Raw genomic sequence first — 23197 nt, forward strand, 5'->3', positions numbered from 1 at the left:
GTCCCACAAGGGTCTTTTTTGGTCATCCATAAGGTCTGAACATGTCTCTAGGAAAACCTTTTGGCACACTGAATGCCCATTGAGGATAAATGTTTCTTTGAAATTTGACCTTGTAGGAAGAAGTGAGTAGTTTGCTGCCAGATTTTGCTGGTTTTGCTGCTAATAGGCTGGGCAAAGTATGGTGCCCTGGCTCGGATTTTTATTGAAACTTGAGTTCTATCTGGAACCACCACACACCAAACTGTTGGCAGAGATCACTTTGCATAGTTGGACACTGCAAGCTCACTTGCTGCCACCACCACAACCACTGCCATCCTCTTCACCTTCTTCCCAGTCTTGGAACCCAGGAAGCCAGTGGGTTGCGGTCTTCTTCTGGCCCTCTGAAGGGAAGCTCTTCCTGCCAGAGGTGAGTGTCTTGAGAGACAACAAAGCAGTTTTGTGTTATGTTTTATTAAAGTCAATAGGCCACTCTCTAGGAAACTATCACACAGGAATTTGTTTTGCTGAGAAGTAATTTCCTCTAAGCATAAGGGCTAACAAATGGGTCAAGACAAAGATGACCCTTGGTGATTGTGACCCAGCTTAGCACCAGGTTTTGGTAGATTAATATTTTAATAAAACATGAAATGTCTCCCTGACAGATGTTTGTTTGGAATGTTAATGTGCCTTGTCTTTCTGTGTGCGGTGGCCACCTCAGAGGTTATATCAGGATTGTGAAGGTGTGATGACATATAGATTTTTTCAGAGCCGTGTATGGCAGAGGCAAGGAGTAGTGGGAGAACTATAAGCAGATGATGATTTACTGGGGAGAAGGTTTACGATATTCTGTTTTCTAAAAGGTTAATGATAAGAAACTGCTGTGTTTCATTTTTGCACATTCTCAATTGCTCTTACTTCTTAGACAGCAAACTCTTTGGAAGGAACTGGACATAAAGCCAGGCTTTTCTTTGAGGCTGCCCTAATTCTTAATGGTACAGAACTGATGGCCCTGCCATTAGCAGGATGATTCCTGACTCCATATTATCAGGCCAACCACTTCCCATGGAACATAGAATCAGACATGCTGGTGATTTGAAGTAGAGACAAGATCTGTAACAAATACAGACAGGATTGTGTTACGTGGAAGAAATCTTGGGTTGTGGAGTCAGAGCAGAGATCATACCCTTACACTGTACCTTAACTAACCATGGGCTTCGCCAAGGTCTTCAGCCTCTCCAACTGTGCCTTCCTGTATAAGAAGATAGTTGTAATGATTCTTTCCTTACAGGGTGTTCTGAATACTTGAGCTAATTAATCTGGGTGAAGTGCTAAGTAGCCTCCTGGTACTCAGCAGGTGAGTATTAACGGTGATAATGGCTATGTTGACTACCTTAGTAGCATGGTGCCCATCTCTTTCTGGCATGACTTGGAAGAAGAATTCAGCTTTCCTGAGGCCAAACCTTGGATCTGTAAAGTGGGGATCACAATCCATACAGAAAGCTTAGGGTGAAGAAATGAAATAATGGTGTGTCTGACAAAGTAAACCCTAGATTATAATAACATACACACAGACATAGTGTGCCAATGGATCTATGTGATTCAGCATAGGCTTTTTTTTCTTTTCCTTTCTGTTTTTTTCTTTTTAGTTCCTTGAATCTTCTCAACAACTGTGCAGTAGTTATAATTTCCTCCATTTAATGATGAGCTAGCTATGACTCTGTGAGGTTATATTGCTGTGCCCAGGACTTAATGGGGAGCTCTTCAACCCCTACCCCAGCTGCTCATGGAGAGCCCCTCCCTTTCTGCTTGCTCTGCCTACCTTCCTCAGTGTGCCTGCTCTGTACCAGGAGTGGGGAACCTCCTGGACACCAGCAAGAGGGATGAGGTTCTTGAAATTATTTGGTCTAGTCTTGTCAAGGCAACTGTAAGTATGACTTGGCATTCAGTAAATCTAAGTGCTTTTTTTTCAAGGTGAAATGTGATAAATATAGGACTTCAATTCATTTTTATAAATGTCCAAATGGCTCTTGGTAGGAGAAATGTTCACACTGTGTAGAGCCATATTCCTGGGCACAGGGCTTTGGAGTCCAGAGAACTGCCTGCTTAGAGAGTGGAAAAGGGGGCCTTTCTTTCTGCCTTCCAGATGATGTTTAAACCTCAGCCATTGCTTAGGCTAACTTAATACCATGAAAAACATGAAACATGAAAAAACAGATAGACCTGATAGCAGTATTGACTAATGCTGTTGAGGTAGACTATGATGTTTGAGGTGCTTTGAGGTCATTGCCTGGGTACAGTAAAGCTCACCCTGTCCTGGCCCTGGTGGGGGTGTTTGGGAGCACAGAAACCAGGATCAGATTTCCACAGGTGGGGTTTGAGCATACAGTGTCACTGTTCCTTCACCAGTACAGTGGCCTACTAAGTACACCCCTTTTTGGAGATTCCTTGCTCATCTTCATACAGCTTGCTCCTCTTCTGCAGATCTTCCCAGAGGCCTGTCAGTGGACCTGGGCTGGATACAAAAAAACAAATTCTCAGTTGAGTGAGTTGTGGGTGTTCTACATGTGTTCTAAGGAAACGGCAATTTGCAGGGATGCAGCCAGCAAGTTAGGGAGCAAAAGCTGTTTACACTCTTGGTTCCTTTTGGCTCTTTGGAGCTTCTTCAACATGTTAATTCAGTGAATGTCCTCAGAAGGGTGGCCTTGCTGGGATGCAGCAGTGAATGGAACAGTGCCAGCTTCAGGCCAAGTGATTGGCAGGCTAATGGAGTTTGCCTCTGGAGCAAACTACTGTAGACAGAGGCTTGAACAACAGACTTCTCACGGTTCTGGAGGCCTGGAGCATGAGGTCACAGGTTGGTGGCCTGTTACTCTGTCCTTGTGCAGCTACCAGAGACAGCATGACATCTCTTGGTGTCTCCTTCTAGGAAGCCAATGGTCCCATAGGTTTCATCCTCAGGATCTCATGTAAACTTGGCGAAGGCCCCCTCCTCCAGACACTATGGATTAGGACCTCAGAGCTCTGAGGGGACTCACAGCAGGGATGGGCATGCAGACATATAAGAAAATGTATGATTGTAAACTGTAGTAAGTTCTGTGACTGGAAACAACAGCATCAGCGAACAGCAGATCAGGGCCTATGAGGATTAAGAAAGACTAGAGATGTCTATCCAGAAAAGAGTCTTTTCAGGTAAGACTAGAGATGCACAAAAGGCAAAGTCTAGGCATGGTAGCCCTATAACCTAACCTATTAGAGAAGCATAGATAAGAGAATCATAGTTTGATACCTGCCTGAGCCAAGCATGCAAGATCTTATCAATAGTAACAGAAGCCAAAAGGGCTGGGTGCTATAGGAATGGTAGGGCACCTGTGGAAAAGCCAGCATTCAGACCCCAATACTGCATAAATAAATAATAAATAAATATGTTTGAAGACCAGGGGTGGGGAGGAGGAGCCAGAATGTAAGTAGTGGGGGGTGAGGCTGCTTTAGCAAGGCTGGGCTTGGAAGACACAGAGAAGACAGACATAACAATGTAATCTCAGGTCAAACAGAGCCTCTGGCCTGGGCAGGGAGGCAGGGTTTTAGCTAAAGTGCTGTAGGAAGCTGTTGGAGAGCCTCTTGCCGCTCTTCCCTACCAATTTATTAGGAAGAGACAGCTAGCAGCGTTGTCTTAGTTTGCTATTGATATTGAGTAATTTATAAAGAAATTTATTTCTTACAGTTTGGGAGCTGAGAGGTTCAAGGTAAAGGAGCCACGTCTTGTGAGAGCCGGCTTTCTGGTGGAAAAAGAGGAAAGGGAGCCCACAAGAGCCACTTGTTTTTCAAATTAACAGACCTACTCTTGTGATAACTAATGCAGTTCTTTTTCTTTCTTTCTTTCTTCTTTTTTTTTTAGCAAATTTTTATTATGATTATGTGAATACATAAATTTCACAGTATTGTGGGATAGTGATACTTAGTTAAAGTCACAAACACATTCTAACCATCATGGGGCAAATTGTCTTTATCATGGTCTATAAAGTTTATGAGTTCTATGAGCTTTGACAATACAGTTATTTCTTGTACATCGGGTGATATGTACATTTCTTTCATTTTGCTTAGTGTCAGCTGTTCCTTCTTTCTTGCTCATTCCCTCTCTCCTATCGCTGCCATTGAGTTGCTTAGTTTGTTTTGATCAATGACCAGTACAGCTGATGGGTCCCACTGTTGTATGTTTTTCCCTGTTTCCCTCTGTTTCTGTGTCCTCCTAGTTTCCCTCTGATACACACGCGCGCGTGCGCACGCGCACACACACATACACACACACACACACACACATATACACCATATATGTGGTCATCAGCATGTAACCCAGTTGGTTGGTCAGTTTTCCACTGCAGGTAACGAAACACTTGAGAGAATCTATTTAGAAGGAAGATCACAGAATGTAGTGGGCTAGGGAAGGTGCTTGTCGCATTGTGGCTGAAGGCAATGCAAGATGCTGGGGCCCCAATTTCCTCTTCAAGGCCCATCCCTAAAAGATGCCACCACTTCCCAGTGGTGCTGCAGGCTGCAACAAAGATTTAGCATTTGGGCTTCTGGAGGACATTTGAGATTCAACCCTGAACAACTCTAATTCTTTTTTTTTTTTTTTTTGGGTCCGGTCGTGGGGGCTTAACTCTGGGCCCGGGCGCTGTCCCTCAGCTCTTCAGCTCAAGGCTAGCGCTCTACCACTTGAGCCACAGCGCCACTTCCGGCTTTTTTCTTTTTGCTTATGTGGTGCTGAGGAATCGAACCCAGGGCCTCATGCATGCAAGGCAAGCGCTCTACCACTGAGCCACCTTCCCAGCCCACAACTCTAATTCTTTAATCCTCTAATCTGTGAATGGATTAAATCAACAGGAATTGCATCTGGGACCCAGTCTTCTCTCAAAGATCACCTCCAAATCCCATTAATACACGATATTGGGGATTAAATTTCCCACATCTGTATTCTGGAGAACATATATTCAAACCATAGTAGCTCTTACTTAGCAAGCTTTAGAAATACCATGTTAAAATATGAAACAATTCTGGAGATAGAGCTAATAGTTTTATTTGTTCTGAGACTCTGAACAAAATCAAAGAGGGCAGGATTGGGATTGGGCCCACCTCAGGTGCCTGTGGGCAGCCTGGCCTGCCTGTTCAGGCACTGTCAGGGACAGATGGGTGTGATTGGGTAGGGTTTGCTGGGCTACCTGGCACTCTTCATCATCAGGCTCAATGGATGACCTCTGGGAGTTCAAGTCCATCTTGACTCCTAGAAACATGAACAAGAGGCCCCAAGAAGGGAGGGAGTTGGAAGTGTGGGGCTGGGGGTCAGGATCTACAGTTTCAGAATGCTGGGACTCAAGGCTAAGGGAAGGATTAAGTAAGGAAAGGGAAGGCTGCCCAGAAGTCCCCAATGGAATGTTTTTCTGCCCTGTTCACCCTTGAAAATCGCAATGTATTTATTGACATATACTTTTTTTTTTTCTAGTTCTGGGGCTTGAACTCAGGGCCTGGGCACTGTCCCTAAGCTTCTTTTGCTTTACTACTTGAACCACAAAGCCACTTCTGGCTTTTCCTATTTATTTGGTACTGAGGAATCGAACCCAGGGCTTTATGCATGCTAGGCAAGCACTCTACCACTATGCCACATTCCCAGCTTTGGCATATACTTTATAGGCACAGGTATTTTGCCTTTGGTTTTGTTTTTGCAGTGCTGAAGAATCCAACTTAAGGCCTCCTGCATGCTGAATGTGCACTTTACCAATGAGTTACACCCCTTCCCTCCTGTGTTTGAAAAAAACAAATGATTTAAAGCTTTCTAAGGTCATAGGAAAAGCCTCCAGTGGTATGGGGCCAAGTCTTGACTGTGGTGGCTGGCTTGTTTCCCTGCATCTGCAGGGACTCAGTTCTCTATCATGGCTAATTGGACAGAGCTCCTCCATAGGTCAAGACCTTGCTCACTGAAACTCAGAGAACAGCCTGGCCTATGCCATGCCTTCTCTGGGATGAGGACCCAGACTTTGTACTTTTGTCATTTTCTCAGTGTTATTTCACCCCTCATTGCACAGAAGTACCATGGTGTCCTTTAGCTGAGCTCTGTGACAGATTTGTGCCTTAAATGTTGCTGGCTGTGCACATGTGCTCAGATGGGGCAAGACAAATCCTAACATAAGTTCTCTGGCCAGCAGTCAGCACACTGTTTATTAACTCACAGCCAAGTTCAAGTTCAAGCTTCTGTGGTGACGCATATATTTTGTTCTTGTGAAATGGCTTTCATTTGAGAAGTCTTAGATAGTTTCCAACTAGTCCTAAATGCCTTTCCAGATGCCCTCTGGCTTCAAGATCTGCTCCTCCTATAATCCTGTCTTCTAAAGCCTTAGTCCCTGTGTAGAGTGCCAGGACCCAGATTCTAATCCTGAGCTCTGTTGTAAACTGTTGACTCTGCTTAAAATCTTTTCCTTCACTGGTTCCTCAGAGATGAACACCAAGTACAATGATTTTGGATTTTTGCTTTTTTTTTTTTTTTTTTGGCGGAGGGGTCCAATCGTGGGGCCTGAACTCTGGGCCTGGGTGCTGTCCCTCAGCTCTTCAGCTCAAGGCCAGCGCTCTACCACTTGAGCCACAGCACCACTTCTGGCTTTTTTCTTTTTGCTTATGTAGTGCTAGGGAATCGAACCCAGGGCCTCATGCATGCAAGGCAAGCGCTCTACCACTGAGCCACCTTCCCAGACCATTGGATTTTTGCTTTTTAAAGCCTGGAAAACATCAGTCAACAGCTTATGGGGGCTGGGAAGGTGGCTCAGTAGTAGAATGCTTGCCTTGCATGCCTGAGGTCCTGGGTTTGATTCCTCAGCACCATGTAAGCAAAAAGAAAAAAGCTGGAGGTGGCGCTGTGGCTCAAGCACTAGCCTTGAGCTGAAGGGCTGAGGGACAGCGCCCAGGCCCAGAGTTCAGGCCCCACAACCGGACCCCCCAAAAAAATAAAAAAATAAAAAAATAAAACAGCTTATGAGCCTTATAAGGATGGTTACCAAGCAGGAGGTGATTCGCCATGAGCAATTATGCAGACAAAGCTCTAGAAACAGAGAACTGGGCTCTGGTTAATGTTCTGAAGGCAGCAGCTAATGTGAAAGACGTATAGCAATAGGAAATGCTACCAGGCAGATCTGAACTTGTCCACTAATAAACTGGGCAGGTACCTGTCCCTAAGTGAGTCTGAATAATGGAAATGCACATATCAGTCAGTGATCTGAACACCTGCTCTAAGCAATGTACTAGGCCATTCGTCTCGTATGTTGATCTCATCTCTCCTAAGTGTTAGGATGCAGTAACAACAGGTGATACCATGGCTTTTAGCTAGATGCTGGGCCTCTAAGACAGCAGATGCGGTCCTTGCCTAAACTGCATCTTTAGATTGCTGCCAGTGTTGTTCTAGCACACAGCACTCCTACCAGATAGGTGCTGTGGTTTGTGCATTTCATAGGTAAAGGAAGGTAAGCACAGATGTGGTCATTGTGTAAGTCACACAGCTAGTGATCAGAGCCTTTAGGTTAAAAACATTTTTAACTATAAGGTTAAAAAACTTATTAGCATCCCTTAGTTGTACAAGGTGGGTTTTGTTGTGACATTTCTACATGTGTAGACAATATATACAGATCAGTTGCACCCCTCTGCTGCTTACCCCACTCCTTCCTCCTTGAAATAATTTCAGCAGGTTTCATCCTTCTGTTTTCATACATGCAAATAAACTTCATCAATCAGATTCATCCTTATTCTCCCTTCTTTTCCCCTACCCTTGCCCCTTTCCCATCCAAGCCTGTTTTGCTTTCCTGTCATTCATTTTTTAGAGTGTATGAATTATACCCAGGTGTTTCAGATGTCCTTATCTTATGCTTTGCTCAGAATAACCCTCTCTGTTGATTCTCTTCTCTCTCACCCGTGTGGATCAGCAGCTTTCATTGAGGTTCCTTATGTCTGCTTCATACCTCAGCTTTAGAATATGGTTCATTGTTAGTTTTCATGAAAGAGGATAATCAATTTAGAAAGATAGTGGTAGCTAGGTGCAGTGGCTCACGCCTGTAATCCTAGCTACTCAGGAGGCTGAGATCTGAGGATTGCAGTTGAAAGCCATCCCAGGCAGGAAAGTCTATGAGAAAACTAGAAGTGGCACTGTGGTTCAAGTGGTGGAGCACTATCCTTGAGCTGAAGAGCTAAGGGACAGTGCCCACGACCAGAGTTCAAGCCCCACAGCCAACGAAGAAAGAGAAAAAGAAAAGAAGAAAAGAAGGAAGGAAGGGAGGGAGGGAGGGAGGGAGGGAGGGAGGGAGGGAGGGAGGGAGAAAGGTAGGAAGGAAGGAAGGGAAGAAGGAAGGAAGGAAGGAAGGAAGGAAGGAAGAGAGTGGTAAGGCTAAAGTGCCATGGGAATTCCAGTGGACAGTGAAGGGTTTGGGGAGGGATTCTGCCCTTCCTCTTTTCTGATGGTGTGAGGCCCCTCTGGGAGGTGAGGAGACTAAAGGCTAAGGGCCCTCTCCAGACAGAAGTAAACAAAAGCAATTGTCTCCTTGCCAGGAAGCCTAGGTTCTCATTGTAGCCAGACTTGTCTGTTCTGCTGAGGGGCCTGAGTGGAGGACAGCATCCATTCCAGTCAGAAAGCCCCAGCGCCAGCAGAGTGGTGGTGCTGGTCCTCAGTACGCTCTGGATGGGACATTCTGGCCAGAGGAAGGGGCTCTTGGCTTGGGAACAGGGGCTGCTGCCTGGCTTCTTGGAAAGCCAGCACTGAGAAAGGACATCTGTGCATCATTTCAGACCCACCCTGAGTGCTTACGTGGGCTCTGTCTGCATTCCTTTCTTTGTGGGCAGGGTGGCAGTGTCTATATGTCTGAGGTTCAAATTATATGGTGTTTTCTCCTGAGAGAAGAGGGCAAGGAAAGAGAGAAAAGGAAAGAAAAGGGAGAGAGAGAAGAGAGAGATGGATAGGGGCTGACTCATACACTTAAAGTATATGAGTGACAGTGTTGCTTCAAAGGTCCAGCATGACCTTGGTTTCTTTTCCGTGCTGAAGGGCTGCTGGGGAGATGAACTACCTGGCTTGTTTGCCAGCTTACTGCCTGAATAAATTGATCACAAGAAAAAATAAAATAAAATCTGGGTGTCAGTGGCTCATGCCTGTAATCTTAGCAACTCTGGAGGCTGAGATCTGAGGGTCATAGTTTGAAGCCAGACTGGGCAGGAAAATCCATGAAACTCTTATTTCCAGTTAACCACTAAATTGGAAGTGGAGCTGTGGCCTAAGCGGTAAAGTGCTGAGTCCTGAGTTCAAATCCCAGGAGTGACACAAAGAAAAACCTAAAACAAAACATGGACGCAGCAGAGAAAGTAGCCCATCTTGAAATAACAAGAAGGATACGGAGGGAGGTGGGTGATCCTGTACAGCTTGGGCAGTAGTATGTGAACAGACTCTGGCTTAGTCCAGTTCCCTGCTGGACCCCTGTAGGGATGAGTTAACCCCTTCCTCCCCCCCCCCCACTCCCTGCTGAGAAAGGGTGAAGCCCTCACTTCCGAGTGTCCACACAGTTCACCATACAGATATAGAATTATTCTCATCACTTATAAAACTTCTCTGAGGAGGAAACTATGCACCAAGTTCAAAATAAATCCTATTCAGGACACAAATATTTTCTTAAGAATCCAGGCTTGTTCTTTGGCATTCATGGATATATGCATTCAAACGTGCTGGGGGTTATGGCCAAGTTGGTGGAGCCGGAATGTTTTGTTATTTGCCCTCTGGATAATATTAGCTTTGAGGTGGGTAGGCACCTGAAGTAGCCAGGGAATAATGGTTTTAACTTATTTCAATTCAGAAGTAAATTCCCACCATTTATTCCTTTTTGTCTAGGACTGTGGTGGCAGAATGCTTTGGGAGCTTGTATTGCCTTGATAAGTTCTGGCTGCAGATGTTATTTGCTTGTTAGAGTTTGCTGATATGGTGTTGGTGTAGGGGGTTTTGGGGTGGGGTATTACTTGCTTTTGGTGATACTAGGTTTGAGTTCATGGCCTGAGTTTGCTAGTTTGCTGTATCACTTGAGCTGCTTTTATATGTACACACATGCATGTGCACACACATATACCTATATACACATGCATACACAGCCTAGAGGGTAGTGGAGCTGAGAATGTCTCACAGTGTTTAGACATGTGTGTTACATGGAAAGAAGGGGAAATACAAGGTTGATAAAACATATTGTAGTCATGGAGCATTGCTTCAAAGTGGAATTGCTTGAGTTTCAAGGATTTAAGACTCTCCTTGGAGCCCAGTGCTACTTAGGAGCCTAGCTACTTAGGAGGCTGAGATCTGAGGATCACAGTTCAAAGCCTGGGCAGGAGAGATAAGAGTCTCATAGACTCTTATAGACTTACAGAGAAAGTTGGAAGTGATGCTGTGGTTCATGTAGTAGAGTGCTAACTTTCAGCCAAAGGAGCTCAGGGACAGGGCCTAGGTCCAGAGTTCAAGCCTCAGGACTGGCTTTAAAAAAATCTCCATGGGCTGGACACTGGGGGCTCATGCCTATAATCCTACCTACTCAGGAGGCTGAGATCTGAGGATTACGGTTCAAAGCCAGCCCCAGCAGGAAAGTCCATGAGCTTCTTTTTTTTTTTTTTTTTTTTTGGGTCCGGTCATGGGGCCTGAACTCTGGGCCTGGGCGCTGTCCCTCAGCTCTTCAGCTCAAGGCTAGCGCTCTACCACTTGAGCCACAGCGCCACTTCCGGCTTTTTTCTTTTTGCTTATGTGGTGCTGAGGAATCGAACCCAGGGCCTCAGGCATGCAAGGCAAGCACTCTACCACAGAGCCACCTTCCCAGCCCAGTCCATGAGCTTCTAATATCCAATAAACCACCAGAAAACTAGAAGTGGCACTGTGGCTCAAGTGGTAGAGCACTAGCTTTGAGCTGAAGAGCTGAGGGACAGCGCCCAGGCCCAAAGTTCAAACCTCATGTCTGACAAAAAGAATTTTTTTTCTTTGAAGTCCACTTTGTTAACTTTTGCTCCAAATTATTTCTTTATTTATTATCATTATTATTAGCTTGCATACATTAATTATGCAGGAAGGACTTCTTATTTACATTCCCACATGTGGTGTTCTACATTTTGTGGAGAGATTTTTTTTACTTTCAATTCCTTGTTTTAAACCAGGCTATGAGTTTCTATTTTATACAATAAATCTGTTACAAACTCACCATGTTGACTTTGCTATTTCACCAAACCAGGAGGAACTTGTCAATCATTGACAAGGACTTAGTCTTGGCTCATCCAAGTGTGTATGGTTTTAGAAAACCAGTATATAGTTTAATTGGTGCCATTTTCTTTCAAGGCCAATGGAATCTTTGAGTTGAAAGAGTTTTTTGGTCTGGGAATGTGGCTTAGTGGTAGAGTGCTTGCCTAGCATGCATGAAGCCCTGGGTTCGATTCCTCAGTACCACATAAACAGAAAAAGCTGGAAATGGCATTGTGGCTCAAGTGGTAGAGTGCTAGCCTTGAGCAAAAGAAGCTCAGGGACAGTGCCCAGGCCCTGAGTTCAAGCCCCAGGACTAGCCAAAAAGAGTTTCTTAAACAGGGTGATTATGAGATGCACTTTGCCACAGCAGTGTCTACTCTAGGAACTGGAGCTGGAGAGTAAAGGACAGGGCTGAACAGAGCACCCTGGCAAGATGTCTGCAGTGGTCCTGCTTGCCTGGCATCTCTAGAAAGTTCTCTTACCTTCTGGGCCTCAGCTTCCTCACATACTGAGTGCTTTTCTTGTCTAAAATGGTTGTTTCAATCAAATTGTTGGGTAATGCTGTGCCACAGTGACAGATAATTCATTAAGTCTTGGTCATGGCTCATTTCTTGCTCTCACTCAAGAGGCTCTGCTCATTGTGATTACTTGTGGTGCTCACTGGTGGATCAGCCTCTGTTTTGCATGGTTCCTGAAGAAGAAGATGGGAGCATTCTGATGAATGCTGCTGTTCCAGGCCCACTGAGTCACTCTTCCTCTGTTTCCAGTTAAAGAAAGAGGTGGGAAGGCACTCTGGGTCTTCGGAAGGACTTGAGTCATTTAATTATCAGCATACTTCTACCACTGTGTTGATCAAGGAAGGGTGGGAAAGGCCATAAAAATAATCACCTGGTCAGCAAAGTCCCATTGTCCGTGCCAGTCTTTTCTATGATGTGAAACTGTGGCCTCTTCTCATAGCTTCCAGGGCCCCTGGGCTCACATCCCAAGAAAAGGATGGGTCAGGAAGTGGCGCTGTAGCTCAAGTGGTAGAGCGCTCGCCTTGAGTTGAAGAGCTGAGGGACAACGCCCAGGCCCAGAGTTCAAGCCCCACGACCGACAAAAAAAAAAAAAAAAAAAGAAAAGGATGGGTCAAATGTGGATGGTGAGCTGGATCCCAAAGCTGGCCTGGCCTTTGCCTTTGTATTTGTTTCCCCTATAACAGCAAGTCTCCACAGCAGACAGATTTGCAGCATGGACTAGCTGAATAGAACTCACTGTTTAGAATAAAATGAGGCAACTCTGCTACATCGCTCAAGGATGTTTTCCAAAAGTCTCAGAGTGGTTGGCAATCTTATCTGCTGGTATTGCAACACTGATTTACAGAAAGCGAGGCCACTTGTTTGGAAATACATGGAATCTGAAAAGAATGAACGTTATCCAGCCATTGGTGTCTATGAAAAGAATTAAGACTGGAGGGGAGGTGGAGATGACTTCCCCAAGATTTCCCTTCTCAATCTAGCCCCAACAGATGGGGCTAAATTCTGCCTGTCCACCCTGGGAGGGCGTGGTCTGCTCATACTCCATGTGGGGACCTCTGGCATGGGCCATTGCTTGGTGGTTTTGTATTGCTAACTGGGCTGTGTGTGCTGGTGTTTTCCAGGCTGTGAGGAACAAGGACACACTGAGGTTATTCATTTGTTCATGGAGTTATCATAAGGATACACAGAAGAAAAAAGGTGCCAAGCCAAGCAAATTAGACATCCTAAGAGAGAAGGGCACCAACTGTATCTCCCCACCTGTCCTCCCCTTCCTTCTTTTCTTCCTCCTCCACTTGCAGGGCCCCCACAGGACAGCCTGTCTGAGCATGGTATCTGAACCCAGGGGCTTGAGGATACCTCTGGCTTTCTCGGCTCTGTCTATCTCTCACTGCACTTGGAGTTTCTGGCTTTCCCCAGGTACACTCTTTGAGGACAGGAAGCTGCTTGAATATTATTATGCCTCAGCCTCCTCCTGCTAGCAATGACCTCTAGTGCTTGGGCTGGTTGTGAGGATGAAGAAGACGCACGGATGAAGTGTTTTAACATTTCAGGGGTCTCCAGGCCTGGTCTGCACTTGGGACACATTAGTGTCAATCACTTAACCCTAGCATCAGCAAAAAGAGAAATGAATACAACAAGCTTGCCAGTGAGTGGTGCTCCTGATAATGAGATCTTTGAGGGAATCTCAGAAACAGCTGGTCCTCTGTACCCCTCGCCCTGCAAACTGAAAGGCTCTGGCTCACAGCCCACCTAGCTGGGTCCAGGCAGCTGGAGCTTCTAACTCACTGACCAGACAAGAGTAAATTTAGCTTCTAACTCACTGACCAGACAAGAGTAAATTTAGCTGGGAGGGCTCCAGAGGCCCCGTACCTGCACCTTAGGCTGTCCTGTCTCTTGCAGTGTGCAAGCATTAGTCAAGTGTGAATCCCTACCTTCATGCTTCCTAGGTGTTAGCTTTTCTCGCTTGTGCCCTGCTGGTCCCCCACGCTGGTGGGAACACTGCTCACTGGAGTTCTCTTTAGAAGGAAACAACAAGGTGTGGCATCACGTAGGCTTGTGTGTGGGGGTGTTGTGGTGGAGGAGAGGTCTCCCATTCCTCAGACCACAAGCCACAGGGAGAGTGAAGAACCACTGGCTGATGACAGCTGGCTCCAGCTGCTGAGCAAGGTGTCTAGACTTGCTGGGGGCAGGGTGGTTAGGCCATGTTCTCATTGGGCATCATCTTTGAAGCTCTCGCATACATTTTCATGTCACAAATTTCCTACAGAGATTTTTACTTTCCTCTCATAGTGGAAGAAATATTAAAACAGAAAGGCTCCCCAGAAAATGCCTTCATAAAGTGCTTTTTTTTTGTCTTGGCATCGTTTACGAGGAAATGTACCTCTCCTATCAGGGTGTAGTGGGGTAGTGGCCTGGATAACTCTCTCCTTAGAAACTGTGACTGTGGTTTCTCTAGGGCCCTCCCCAGGAGTGGACCACAAGGCCAGAAGTCAGTCTCCCTCTACAATTGTTCTCCCTTCTCTGTGTGTCCCAGTGACCTCATTGTGGGCTGTGACTCTGCTGAGCAAGCCTGAGATGTCTTCCCTTGGTCTTTGGCTGATAGAGACTACCCTTTAGTGCAGGCTTACCTCTCATCTCATGTGCACTTGTTGGCAGATAATTTGGGATATGTCTCTCAAAACCAAAGTGATAGAAATCACCTGCAATCTCTCAAAAGTAATCACAATCTGAATTTCCTTCTGTTTTACCTTTACCAGAGTTCAGGCCCCATGACTGGACCCCCCCACCCAAAAAAAAAAAGTCTTACAGAATTTCCTGCCCAGGTTGGCTTTGCACTGTGATCTTCAGATCTCAATCTCCTGAGCAGCTGGGATTACAGGTTTGAACCACTGGTGCCTGGCTTGTTTCCTACAAATTTTGATACACTATATTTGTAAGCACCGGCCCCCAGAAAAACCTCTTGGACACACAGTCACATAGAAGAAAGAAGCATTTAATGTCAGCTAGAGGCTGACAGGCCATCTCTTGTGGGATAGAGAGTAGCAAACTTCTCTCAGAACTGTAAAGGTAAATTATAGTATCGGAGTCTGAAGACATGAGAAGTGGCCGGGGCAGGAAATCTTCAGCTGGACAGGTGATATCAGACAGCCATGGCAGGACATTCTATAGCTGGCTTGCAGCCAGGGAAAACTTGCTATCACAGAGATAATATTCTATATCAGACAAAGTCAATATATCTTACAGCTGTCATGTAGCCAGGGAAAGCACGCTACAGCAGAGACAATACATTCTATATCTGGTATCTTGTGATTATACACTAGTACCTGTGTGTGGCCGGGACTGGGCATCCGGACTACGTTGCTGATGCAGCTGGGGCTGGTGGGAATAGACAACTGTGATTGGGCCTGGCTTATGGATGACCCAGGGTGAAGGCTGTCAACCCAAAATAGTGAATAAGCTTACAATATTTCATTAGCACATAGCTCAGTGGGTCGCAGTGCTGGTCTTGCAGGAAGGGCTATGCCCCCATGGAATGGCCTAGCACACCTCTAGTAACATTGCTTCATCATTCCCAACTCTTCAGACCCCTCTGGGGCTAAGATTGTTTATGCAGTGTTGTTGCTTGATCACTCGTTCAGGTCATGAAAGGAAAGTTACTATGTAGTTTCTACCTGAGAATGTCTGTGGAGATTTAGCAAGTTGATAGGCAAAGCTGAGAAAATGGATTAGGAAAGAGCAAAAATTGTCAGAACAACTTGCTGGAAGAAAATGGGAGAAACACTGGACTTAAATATTAATCGGCATGACTCATGAAATAATGATACAGTGTTCAGGTGTCTATAGACTTTCCTTTTTAAATTAATTCTTTTGAGGTATGAAGTTTGATCTCAAGGCAAGTAAGCAGATGCTTTACTACTTGAGCCATACTCTGAGCCTATAGATTGTTTTTGGAGCTAAACAGAAACATTTTCCCCTACACTTTTTATTAGCATCAATTTGTTGTATTTGTCTGTGTACCTTGATTGGACTCATTCCCTTCATCTTTCTCTTATCTTCCTTTCCCTTCCCAAATCAATCTCAGCAAGCTAAACTGGTCCATTTTCACACATGCACATAAAGCATTTTGGCCATATTCACCCCCTTCGGTTACCTCCCTCTCCCATGAGTACCTGGACAGGATCTGTCTTACATTCCTGTTTTTTTTTTTTTCTTTTTCTTTTTCAAAAGTGTATGTTAAGGGCTGGGAAGGTGGCTCAATGGTAGAGTGCTTGCCTTGCATGCATGAGGCCCTGGGCTCGATTCATCAGCACCACATAAGCAGAAAAAGCCAGAAGTGGCACTGTAGCTCAAGTGGTAGAGCGCTAGCCTTGAGCTGAAGAGCTGAGGGACAGTGCCCAGGCCCAGAGTTCAGGCCCCACAACTAGCAAAAAAAAAAAAAAAAAAAAAAAGTGTATGTTAATTGTTCAAAGGTGTTTCACTGGGTTATTTCATACATGTCTACAAATACTTGAATCAGATTGACTCCCCTCGTCAGATAGATAGATAGATAGATAGAATGTGAAAAAGCTTATCTATGTGTTTATCTTTTAGGAATAGAATCCACATAGCTAAAACTTTCCTTGTAGTACTGCCTTTGCTGTCTCATAAAGGTTCTGGTAGGTTGTGTTCTCTGTCATTAGATTCTAGGAACTTGGATTTCTACCCTTATTTCTTCAATGATCCACTTGCCAGTAAACAATGTATTGTTCAGTCCGTACATGTATGAATATTTTCTGTAGTTTATTTTGATGTTGTGGTCTAATTTTACTCCATTAGGGCCTGAAAGAACATTGAGAGTGATTTAAGTTTTCTTATATTTGCTAAGACTTCCTTTATGCCCTAAAATATGATATTTTGAAGAAAGTTTCATGGGTTGTTGAGAATGCTTGCTTTTTCCTGCCTAGACAAAGGATCAGAGGTTTATTTGGGGTCTTTCTCTTTCCAGATGACTCATTCTATACACTTGGATGCTAGAAGTTAGCTAAATGATCTTAGCTTGTACTTGTTGTTACAAGAAAACAAATTAGTGCAATTTTGGGATCCTTCAGAGGAACCAAAGTTACTTTCTAATAAAATAGCTGAGCTCCCTGCTCTGCCCAGATAAGAAGTTCAAGCTTCCTATTCATGGAGTCCTGATGTTGCCACACTGTACTCCTCTGTGCTCACTTCAGGGTATCCATAGCTTCTCCTTTTCCTGAGGTGCCTATGCAGAGCACATTTTGCTGAAGGTGTGAAGAATGCAGGAATGGAGTGGACCATGGCTCAACTCAGGAGGGGCAGTTATGACTGAGGCATTGCTCTCTTCTGGTTCTTCAGCTCTGGCTACTCCAGATGCCCTCCTGCTGGGTGTCTCTCTCTTCTACCCCACCAATTGAGAACAGTTCCTCTGCTCTCAATTCTGGGTGACAGAAACCGGTAATCCAGTCCAGCCTCAATATGATGTAAGGAATACTCCCTCTCCATTTCCATGTCATTTTACATTTGAGGCTCACTTTAGTGTTGTACTTGTGTGGGTATCAGTCTTGGGGGTTGAACTCAGGGCCTGGGTGCTGTCTCTGAGCTTTTGTGCTCAAAGCTGGCATCCTATCACTTGAACCACAGTTCTACTTCTGGCTCTTTGGTGGTTAATTGGAGATAAGAGCCTCATGGACTTTCCTGCCAGGGCTGGCTTTGAACCATAGTCCTCAGATCTCAACCCCTTGAGTAGTTTGGGTTACAGGCGTGAGCCACTGGTGTTTGGCCCACACTTTTGCTTTTTTAAGAATAATAATAGGCCAGGTGCTGGTGGCTCACACCCATAATCTAGCTACTCAGGAGTCTAGGATCTGGAGGATCATGGTTTGAAGCCAGTCTGGGCAGAAAATTCTATGGTGATGGAGAGGGGACCCCTTCCCTGACTCTGCTTAGTTGATGATATCATTTCTCTCTTCAGGGAGAAGCAGAGGTCTGGAGGACTCTAAATCCTTTTGCCTAGAGGATACAAGTGGCTAAAGATGAATTTGGAAAAAGTAGTTCCTCGATGCTTTAGCCATGGAAAAGCAGGATGTTATCACATCACATTCTGACTCCTACATTAAACTACTGAAGACCAATCGAGAGCTGCTGGTCGCCCACATCCACAACACACAGTGTCTGCTGGACAACCTGCTGGAGAATGGCTATCTCTTGGCTGAAGACGTGGAGATTGTGTGTGCCTGCACCACTCAGCCTGGCAAGGTGCAGGAACAGGTGTGGGACTGGTACAGACAGACCTCAGGGGCCAGAAGCAGCCTTTCCTGACTGGATGTGGGAGTTTAGTACAGGGCAGAGTTCCACAGTAGTAGGATTGTGATAGAAGGAAAAAGCCCTGGTTACTGGCTTTCTGCACAGCCAAGCACTTCTGTATGTGGTAGAACAGGTTGTCACCACTGCATGGTGTATAGATCCCAGGCCACCACTTTTAAGTTCACTTTAAATGAACAAGGGAGGACACAAATGGGCACAGCACACTAGTAGCCACTCACTCAGTGCTTCACACCCAGGGCCATGTGGGGTGAGGCTCAGGATGGCCTCCTGTCTAGTTTAGGAACAACAGCTCCTCTGGGTGGAACCACAACGAAGAATTTCCCACATTCCACACAAGCTCAGTGGAACTTTCTAGAAGATGAAGTGGAGATCTGTAAGTCTTTCTTCATGAGACAGACAGGAACTGTTGGTCATGGATGCTGCTGTTGAGGAAGCCCAGTGACAACACTGGAGTGCTTTGTTTTTTCTTCAGTTTTTCTCCTAGACTTCAAAAACATTACTACTATTACCTTTAAGTAGTTGTACAAAGGAGTTTCGTTCAGCATGTAGTTTATACCCATCTTGCTCAGTGTCACCACTTCATCACCCCCATTCTATCTCAGCCAACCCTTCATGTTACCTGCCTCCCCTTCACAGAGTTTATTGACTGTGACCACCATTCCTCTCTCCACTTACCCGTCAAGTCCCAACCTCCTCAGACAAAAGATGTTTTTACTTAGGGTATTCATTTTTTTAATTATTATAAAGGTGATGTACAGATGTTACAGTTATGTGAGTCAGGTAATGAGTACATTTCTTTTTGTTTGGGTTTTTTTTTAACTGTTTTTTTTTTTTGTCTTTTCTTTTTTGGTACTGGGGATCGAACCCAGGACGTTGCACTTACTAGGCAAGCGCTTTGCCACTGAGCTACATCCCAGCCCGAGTACATTTCTTTTTGGACAATGTCACTCCTTCCATTGTTCTCTCTCAGTTTTCCCTTCTGTCTCCACCCACAAGTTGTATAGTTCATTTTAAACTGTCAGGTAATTGTTGAAAGGAGTTAAACCATTGGAATACTCCCCTGCCTGTATCTTCTGTAGTGTTTGGTTGTGTATATATGCATGTGGCCCTGTTATGTGCTTTCAGATATGTTTATATCTTAGATCTAACTTCCACATGTGAGAGAAAACATGTCCCCTTTGTGTCTCTGAGCCTGACTTATTTACCATAACGTTTTGTCCAGGTCTATCCATTTCCCTGGAAATGACGTAATAGTATTCTTCCTGATGAAAGAACATAGATGAGTGTCAGCTGCCCTCTCACTCTGTGGTACCTGCCTGCCAGAGGCACACATGGTCCTGGATGATGCATCCAGGTTGAGAGAGAAAAACAGACAGAACTCCATGGTTGAATATGGCTCCAGTACTGAGTCTCATTTACCTTTTTAAGTTTACAGAAGCACACTAGGGCCATAGCTCCAGCATCATAGAGCCATGTGGTTTTATCTCTCACTGAAGACGTTCATTTCATACATTCTAGGATTTCAACATAAGAACTCATAGCTGGGTACATGGTTAGGCTCATGGCTGTAGAAAGAAGCACCCTGGGTAAGTCTTTCTGGTGAGTAGTTGCCCCTCTTACTATTGTTCTTATGTTCCTGTCACCACCAGGTTCGAAACCTTCTGGACCTGGTACAGAGCAAGGGCGAGGAGGTGTCTGAGTTCTTCCTCTATGTGCTCCAGCAACTCACAGATGCATTTGTGGACCTCCAGCCATGGCTGCTGGAGATCGGCTTCTCCCCTTCCCAGCTAATTCAGAGCAAAACTATTGTCAACACTGACCCAGGTATGAGTCAGCTCAAGGGGAATGAGCAGGGATACAAGCAAGGCGCAGGGATCCAGATCTGCCCTCCTACTGAGGTCCAAGCGGGTATAAAAGAGTGGCTACCACAGCCTGCTCCATCCCAGGAATCAAACCCAAGTATTGCTGCAATTTTAGAAAGGAAGTTGTGGTTCCTATCACCTGTCCAACTCAGATGACTGCAACCAAAATGACCACGTGCGGCTTCCTATTTTTTGAGTATTTTTATTATTATAAAGGTGATGTATAGAGGGGTTACTATTTTATAAGTCAGTAATGAGTACAATTCTCTTGGGACAACGTCACCCTTTCTTCATTCATTCCCAGTTTTTCCCTCCTGTCCCCAACCACAAGTTGTATAGTTCATTTTCAGCCTAGTGTCCAGTGAGTACCACTGCTGCATTTGTTCACCCTTTATCCCTTCATTTCTGTGTCCCTCTTCCCCTTCCAAAGACAGATAAGTGAACAAATAAGACAAAAAGAAAACAAAACAACAGCAAAGAAAAAAATTTTGTTTTCACTAAGCGCTAGTGGTTCATGCCTGTAATCCTAGCTACTCAGGAGACTGAGATCTGAGAATCATGGTTCAAAGCCTAGCGGGGCGGAAAGTCCGTGAGACCCTTATCCAATTAACCATTAGAAAACCAGAAGTGGCGCTGTAGTAAAGCACTAGCCTTGAGCTGAAGAGCTCAGGGACAGCACCCAGACCCATAGTTCAAGCCCCATGACTGACGAAGAAAAGAAAATCTTGTTTCTTTGAGCTTGGGAATGGAGTCTTTTGGGTCCTGTAGATACAAAAGCATGTCATCTGCAAATAGGGATAACTGACTTCTTTTGCTATGTGAACTCTTTGTATGTCTTTTTCTTGCCTTATTGCTCTGGCTAGAATTTCTAGAACTATATTGAAGAGGAGTGAAGAGAGTGGAGATCCTTGTCTTGTTCCTGATTTTAGAGGAATGGTTTCCAATTTTGTTTGTTCATTAGCTTTGGCTCTGGAGTTCTAACCAGAGTTTTCCGCATGCTAGACATGTACTCTACCATCAGCTATAGCTTAGCCCTCTCATCTGATTTCAACAGGGCCTAGAGAAGTGTGGGAAGAGCCTCCATTCTGATTTTTTGCTCACTTCCTACACTGCTGACATATGTAGATAAGCTAATGCTGTACAGATTTGAGGCCGTGTGTGTGTGTGTGTGTGTGTGTGTATGTGTATTTGTGGTGGTACTGGGATTTGAACTTATGGTCTTATAGGTGTTCTACCATTTATTCCTCACCTCCAGCCCTTCTTGCTTTATTTTTCTTCTTTTTTTTTTTTGGGTCAGGTCGTGGGGCCTCAACTCTGGGCCTGGGCACTGTCCCTCAGCTCTTCAGCTCAAGGCTAGCACTCTACACTTGGGCCACAGTGCCACTTCCAGCTTTTTTCCTTTTTGCTTATGTGGTGCTGAGGAATCGAACCCTGGGCCTCAGGCATGCAAGGCAAGCGCTCTACCACTGAGCCACCTTCCCAGCCCATGGGTTCTGCCTTTTTGTTCCAGCTCCCCTGACAGCTATATCCCTGTCTACATTCCCGCATACCTGGGATTAGAGACATGTACTCCCTTCCCCTTTCCCCCAGACTATGTATTTTTTTTTTTTTTCCTTTTGAGATCTTTCCGGGAGGTAGGGATATAACTCATTGACAGAACACTTACTTAGCACACAGGAAGCTTGGATTAAATTATTAGTATCATAAATAAATTAATAATAAATATCTTTTCAGGAGATAACCTTTCAAGGTTTGATTCTAGGTCTGGTATTCTCTGTTACCCTGGTCTAGTCCTTATCTGCAGAGCACCAATGAAAGTACTAGTTAACCATTCTTTATTGGTCTCTTTGATGTACTCACCACTAAGGTGCTGTGCTGAAGGCTAGGGATAGAGGGTGAGCACAGAGGATGGATCCCTGTCCCTCAGGTTGCTCAGTATAGAAAGGGACTCCCACAAATGTGACCTTGCACAAAGTGATCAGCATAGTAGCTGCCCAGGACGGGTGATGAGTGGGTCTACTCTGGGGGAAGGGGTTTGTCTTTCCTTTGGCAACAGCACCAAGGCCCCATTCTCTGAATTTTAAAGAACCCTGGTTTGGCTTAAAGACAGAAGTGAAGGATGTACCCAGCAAGCAAAGCATCTGTTTAGGGAGAGCCAGGCCCAGCAGCAGTGTCAGGACTGAGTTTGTACCTGTGGTCCAGCATCAGCTAGTATCTTGCTCTTACAGGCACTTTCTTTAACTCCAGGAAAGCGAGAGAGTACTCTTTGGTCTTGGGGCTTGAACTCAGGGCTTGGGCACTGTCCCTGAGTTTTTGTTGTCAAGGCTAGTGTTCTACCACTTTGAACCATAGCACCACTTCTGGTTACCGGTGGTTAATTGGAGATAAGAGTTCCATGGACTTTCTTGCCCAGGCTAGCTTTGAACTGTAATTCTCAGATCTCAGCTTTCTGAGTAACTAGAATGACAAGGTGTGAGCCACCAATGCCCAGATATTTGCTAGCTTTTAAAGTATAATTTAGTCTACAAAAAGCTACATGCAAAACACATTTTGAATCGATACCATTTATATAAAATACCCAGAAAAGACAAATTTGTAGAGAAGGAAAGCAGAACAGTAGTTGTCTAATCTCCAGGGTTAGGGCAAGCACTGGAGGCAGAGAGTCTCCAGAAATGTTTGGGAGGGTGGTGGAGATTTCTAGAATGAGACTGTGTTTTAAATATATAAATAACACTTGTAATGAGTAAACACTATGGCATAATTTTCTCCGATAAAGCTGTAAGTGGAATACAGCTTACTTGGCAATGACAAACTTCCTGGGAGAGAGGCTTTCTAAACACTGGTCATCTATTGGCAGAGGAGGAACCTCCAGTTCCCAGTCGCAGACCCTGGAGCACTGGGCTCTTTGAGGTTTGAAGAGGCTGCACTTGACCGCAGGGTCAAGGGAGTGGGTTTGGTTGGTTTGTGCTTTGGCTTCTATTTCTTAGGACCTTCTGTGTGATGTACTTTCTCTTGTCTCTCTCCTTCTCTGCCCCCTCCTCCCTCTGGTCGCTGCTCTCCCCCGTCCCCCTTTCTCCACGTCTCTATCCTACCCCTTGCCCCTTACTCGTCCTTTCCCATGCGCCCCTCTCCGCCCTCCTATCCCCTCTTCGGTCTTCCTTCCCTGTTCCCCCCCCCCCCCCGCCTTCCTCCTTGGGTCTCCCTCCCACTCCTCCCCCCCTTTCTATTCTTCC

At 45.2% G+C, this 23197-nt stretch overlaps 1 protein-coding gene across 2 annotated transcripts in view; it reads left to right on the forward strand.

The window, feature by feature from the left end:
- The window catches only part of Nod1 (nucleotide binding oligomerization domain containing 1), a 43481-nt gene that overhangs the window by 2586 nt on the left and 17698 nt on the right, over positions 1-23197 (forward strand). Inside the window, exons 2-3 of one of the 2 annotated variants that reach the window (XM_042695135.1) lie at positions 17750-18045; positions 19752-19926. In XM_042695135.1, coding sequence (XP_042551069.1) covers positions 17848-18045; positions 19752-19926 — 373 coding nt within the window. In that variant the 5' untranslated portion in view covers positions 17750-17847. The remainder of the gene's footprint in view (positions 1-17749; positions 18046-19751; positions 19927-23197) is intronic. The other variant, XM_042695136.1, reaches the window with a different exon arrangement.

Source organism: Dipodomys spectabilis, unplaced genomic scaffold (assembly GCF_019054845.1).
Source record: "Dipodomys spectabilis isolate Male_0828 unplaced genomic scaffold, ASM1905484v1 ptg000178l, whole genome shotgun sequence".
In the NCBI taxonomy this organism is placed as follows: Eukaryota; Metazoa; Chordata; class Mammalia; order Rodentia; family Heteromyidae; genus Dipodomys; species Dipodomys spectabilis.